The 5,514-nt window shown below is 55.6% G+C and overlaps 1 protein-coding gene across 1 annotated transcript in view; it reads right to left on the reverse strand.

Annotated features, from left to right (window-relative positions):
• MAML3 (mastermind like transcriptional coactivator 3) overlaps positions 1–5,493 on the reverse strand; it is a 344,514-nt gene extending 339,021 nt beyond the window's left edge. Inside the window, exon 1 of the mRNA XM_020783074.3 lies at positions 3,335–5,493. Coding sequence (XP_020638733.3) covers positions 3,335–3,805 — 471 coding nt within the window. The 5' untranslated portion in view covers positions 3,806–5,493. The remainder of the gene's footprint in view (positions 1–3,334) is intronic.
• Between the last annotated feature and the right edge of the window lie 21 nt (positions 5,494–5,514).

A 5,514-nucleotide genomic window follows, 5' to 3' on the forward strand; every position in this document is an offset into this window, starting at 1 on the left:
AAGTCCTCAACAGCCCTCCACTGTGCTGCAAGTACCAGCCCCATTATGGAGCAAGGAGACCGTGAAACAGCTTGGGGATTGAGTCCAAATCCTATTAGGGAAGGAAACCTTTCAGGAGAGCTTCTAATTTCTGGAATAGCCATGGAAAGAACCGCCAGTGGCGGCGGGGGGGGGGGGGAGGTCTGCGTGTAGATAGATACACATATGGAGAGTCTTGATGGCTTCCTGTCTGTGAGTCGTGCCTCCCTTTGTACTCCTTTCTCCGACTCCTTTCTCTTCCTCTACTCCACGCACACACGGAGAGAGAAAGGTCTGTAAGCTTCCCCCTCTCCATGTATTTCACCCCAGACGGCTTCTTGCACGCCAAATCAGGAGGGGAAGAAACGATGAGGGGAATCGGGAACGTGTGTATGAGGAGGTTTTAACGCGTTATCTGTCTACTGTATCTGCCTGCCTTCCTCCTCTTCCTCCTTCCCCCACCCTTCTTAAAGCTGCATTGGAGAAATACCCCGCCGTCCCCAACAGGGGCGTTCCTTCCTTCCCTTGCTTTCTCTCTTTCACCACTGAAAAAATAAAAAGGATGCAGCAGCTTCAACTTCTCGGTCAGTACCGAGACAGAGAAAAGACGGGGAGGGAGAGGACGGAGCAAATGGGCGGGCTTTCCTTTCAGCTCCATGTCAAGAGGAGAAGCAGCGGGAGCAGCGCGCGCTGCCAATTTTGCTCGGGGAGCCACTTCGGTGGTGCGTCGCTAAGCTCTTCCCCCTCTCCCTCCCTCCCTTCCCCTCCCCGAGCGGTCGATAGGGCAGACAAAGCGCCGCGGCTCTCGGGGAGGCGGGGGAAGGGGCAGCGGGCTCCGCCTGTGGGTCGCGACTGAGGCGGCCTTTCGCGCGGGGCTGGGAGGAGCTGAGGCGGCGCCAGCGGAAAGAGAGAGGAGCGACGGCGCAAGCACTGGGGAGGGTCCCGGTCAGATGGACAAATTGTCCCTCTCCTGACGTGGGAGGAGCCGGTCGTGGCAGCCACAGCCGTCTCCAGCGAGAAGAGGAGCGCCCCCGGGCTCTTCCTTCCTTCCCTCCCTCCCTCCCCCATCGCCTCTTTGTCGCCGCAACACCCACCCCTGCTCCCGGGCAGCCACTGCGGCTAACCCTGCCGTCAGTCCGCGCCCTCCCACCCACCTGAGGGAAAGGGAGGGACCTGCCCGGCTTTGTCAGGCAGACGCCAGCTGGCGGGGTGGCTTTCCCAACGTGGGCAGCCGCAGCGGGGGTGTTCCGAGTCGCTCGAGGCTACGAGCCAAGCGGCTACCCCGCCTCTCGCGCTACCAGCCTCGCTGAGGGAAAGCAGACGGAGCTCATGAACTCCCTACTCTTTTTCTTTCTCCCGTGCGTGCGAAGGACATGGCTGTTGCGGAGATTTCCGCAAGCGGCTTGCTTGGAGAGGCAACGCACAACTCTTGAGGGGAGACGTGTGGTTCAATCCTACAGCCCATTTTCCTCGAAACTAGGTCTCCACCATGGAGTAAATATTTCGGGCGGCAGCTTTAAAAGGCCGACAACGAAGCCGAGCTTCATCGAATCGGGGCTTAATTTTACAAAACAAAACACCAAGGCCTAATTTCAGGCTGGCCGTCCCAACTAAAGTACAGATTGAATCAGCTGCTGAGTTTACTTAACGTAAACAGCACTGAATCAATATGTCTACTCTAGTAGGGACTACCAGTCGGGTTCAGCTACATGTGTTTTGAACAAATGCTCATCACCAGGGCGCAGCAGAAATCCTAAAACTGCAATTCCTGCTGCTTTCGAGTTAGGCAGATGCACGGGATCCTACTTGGAATCTGAGTAAGTAACACGACTCAAGAGCAAGACTTATAAGGTCGAATTTTTAAAATGCCCGCCAGCCCTTCAGCTGTTCCTCAAAATTAGTCTGGATCGCGGCAATCAAACCTAGCACTCATGTACGAATCGCCAGGCTGCAAATGCGATGATTTCATGCATAAATTCTATATATTTACTGAGCTGCTCTCACGGGAAGGCATTATTGACTACCAACAGCCTGAGATGCACCGGTCCGCGGGCCCTCCTCACTCAGAGAGTTGGAGGAGAGGGCCCGAACAAGTAGATACAGGTTTAAATATTTAGAAGTGATTCTCCAACCAAATAGCTCAGCAAACAGAGATACCCCTTCCTTAAAGAGATAAAGCGTGAATTTAGTGGTCATGGAAAGTTTGAATAGGAACACTGCATCTAGGGCAAATTCTCTGACCGACTGGTCTGGTCTGTTCTTTTATCACCAGAGTCTTCTGGGAGCCTGTGGGATGAGTGTGAAACGCCACTTCCTACTAGTAGTCATTACGCCACCGGCAGATTAGCTCCCTCCCCTTTGCTGTTCTCTTCTAAGCCTCTTAAAAGGCCAAGGAAACTTCAGATTTTTTTTTTAAATCCAGCCCAGGAGGATGCTGACTGGCTGCTGGTCGTTTAAAGAGACTTGATTGGGCTGCGACAAACACACAAACACACACACACACACACTCACAGAGTGCCCGTCCAAGAGGAGGCGGGGGAAACCTGTCCAACTTTTCTTCCCCAGGGCTGTCACTCCCGCTCGGCGAAGCCAGCCCACGAATTCTTCCTCTGCTGGATTTAAAGAGGCAGCGGCGAGAGCGAGAGCGAGAGCATCCTTCCCGCCGCGCACCCGCCTGCAAGAGGCACACGTGCCTGCGCGCGCCCTCCCTTCGTTTCCCGCGCTGCCCAACGACCCTCGCAAGACTTTTCTTTTTTTCTTTTTTTTGGCACCCCCGAAGGGCCAGTACTCCTGCCTTCCACTTTGCTGTCCTCCAAAACGTCTGGTTTGCGTTTTAAAACTATTAGTATTGTTATGTCTTGCCCTCGAGCTGAGAACAATAACTGAGAACCAGGGGAAAGCGATGGCGAGGAATCATTGCATGACTATCGATTTATGAAGAAGGCTCCCTTCTCTTTCGAGCGCCTGCCATAAGGAAGGGGAGAAATGGAAAGGCTGCTGCTGCTCCTCCGCCTCCTCCTCCTCCTCCTCCTCCTCTCGACCGGCCACCTCACCCCACCCCATCCCCGTCCGTCAAGGCAGAGCCTTCAACTCCTCTTCAAATAATCCGTCCTGCTTCCTGGATTCCCTTATTAGTTATAGGACCAAAGTTTCCTCTCTCTCCGCCCATTCCCTGGCTTCAGCCAAGCATCCATCCCTCGCTCGCTCCCCACCCAAACTCCTACATCCGTTCAGGCGAGTGACTCCAAAGGAAAGAGCGCCAGCCCCCCGCGCTCAGCTGCCGCCCTCCAACCGCCCGACTTGCCCGCCCCCTTACCATGATCAGTGTGTGGTTCCTGTGCTCAGCCGTGGCAGCCTCGGCATCTTGTTGCTGTTTGCTCGGATGCTGTTGCTTGCTGTTGCCGCCGCCGCCGCCGGTGCCCGCTTTCTTGGCCCTTTGCTCCAGGGTCCTCTGATAAAGGCTCACCGTGTCCCTTCGCTCGAGCTCCAGCTGCTCCACCTGGGCTTGCTGGTACCTGTTCTCGCAGTTGACGTGGTGCCTCCTGCAGCCCTCGATGCGTTGCCTCAGCCTCTCCACCACGGTGCTGTGTTTGGGAATGTTGCCGCCGCTCCCGTTGGTGCCGCCGCCGCCGCCGCCGCCGCTATGAGTAGCGTTGTTACCGGGAGGAGGGCCGTGGGGAGCGTTATTCACGCCGATCCCGGCCCCGCCGAGGCTGCTGTTCAGGGTATTGTTGAGGCAAATGCTGCTGCCGTTCGCGGCAGCAGCGGGGGCTGGAAAATCCCCCATCCCTTTCCCCGTGCACACTATTTTGGAAGAACTTTTCCCCAGCTCCTTGCCTTTTCGCACTCGGGCGCCACACGCCAGGCACAAACGCGGCGGCCGCGGGGAGGGCGTCCTTCGCTTGGGACACTCTTTAACGGACCATGGAAAGGGAGAGAAGCCAGCCCCTCCAGACAAAATGTTTGGAGCTGTTTTCGTAGGGTTTCCCCCCCCCACCCCACCCCTCCGAAAGAAAGACAAACCTCTCTCTTTCCTCCTGGTCGATCCTCTCCGGCTGGGAAGGGGACAGAAAAATGCCAAAAGGAAAAGGGTGGGTGGGTGGCAGCCTAAACTCAGGAGGTGGTGCTGTAAGGTTATCGCCAGACACAATCAACAAACACAGGAGGAATCCCAACAAACTGAGCAGTAGCAGTTCCGTCGCAAACTCCAAGCAAGAGAGTTCAGATCTGTCTCCCTTTTAAGTAATCCATCATGTCCAAAACAAATTCCGAACCGAAAATCTCCTTGGTCTCCCCCCATGTATTAAAACAGAGAGCAAGGGGGGGAAGGAGAGGGAGAGACAGGTAGCCACATGCGTGCAGAGAGACAGGAATCTATGCACCCTCACTCACACTTCTAGACACACTTGCAAGACACCTAACAGGCACCCGCTGGGGCATACAGACACACATACATCCACCACCACTACCGCGCTCACACTCCACACAACATCAGGGGAGAGGCGACGCCACTTTCTTATTATGTTTTCTTTCCGGGGAGGGGGAAGGAAAGGGGAGGGAGGGAAAAAAAGAGCAAAAGTTTGGGTGTTTATGCCGCACCGTGTTCTCAAAAAGTACTTTGGCTGCTCAGTTGTAATTTTCAACGGGAACCTTTACAAGGAGAAAACAAAACAAAAAGAGAGAGAACAAATCCTCCGAAGCTGCGGAAAGTCAACACGTGAACAATCCGGGGCGATCTGCAAAAGTAGCTCGCCGAAGTATTTGCAGAGCGGGCGCCGAGGTGCTGCTACACACCACACAGACAGACCGACTAGGGCTCGGCTCGGCTTTGCTGGCTGCTTCTCCTCCTGCCACCATCACAATGATCAAGTGCTCTCCTCCTCCTCCTCCTCCTCCAACCTCCTCCTCCTCCTCCATGCCAGCGGAGTGATACCAGGACAAGAGCGCTCAATAAACAGAGCAAAGCAGCCGCCGCCGCCGCCGCTCCAGCTTCTCCAGGCCGGGAGGCAGACCCGGGGACAAGGTGCAAAATCCGGTCCGGACCTTTCGCCGACAGGAACGGGCAGGCGACGACGAGCCCCCACCGAATTCCACCCCCACCACCCCCGTCTTCCAGCTCCTTCCCACGACACTGGTTACCTTAGGCGGAAAAGCAGTTCTGCCAAGGACGGAACAAGAGAAGATCCGAGGCAAGCGGCTGCCGAGGCAGTCAACTTTTGACCTGGTCGCGTGTGTCTGTACGCGCGCGCGCGCGCGTGTATGTGTAATATGCATGCCTGTTTGTGTGTCCGGTTTCCTTATTCAGCTTCAGCGCATGCTGAAGGGCTGTATTCGGTTCGCCTAAAATCGTTACGTGTTATTGTGTGGTAGAACCTGTGCCGAGGGCCACGCCAAAAGCGGACAGCGTCGTTGCTCGAGTTGTCTGATAAACCTTTTTCCACGTGGAAAAGTAAAAAGAGAGAGGGATAGAACAAGGCTGGCTATCAAATTAACTGC

The sequence above is a fragment of the Pogona vitticeps genome, chromosome 5 (genome assembly GCF_051106095.1).
Source record: "Pogona vitticeps strain Pit_001003342236 chromosome 5, PviZW2.1, whole genome shotgun sequence".
NCBI lineage: Eukaryota > Metazoa > Chordata > Lepidosauria > Squamata > Agamidae > Pogona > Pogona vitticeps.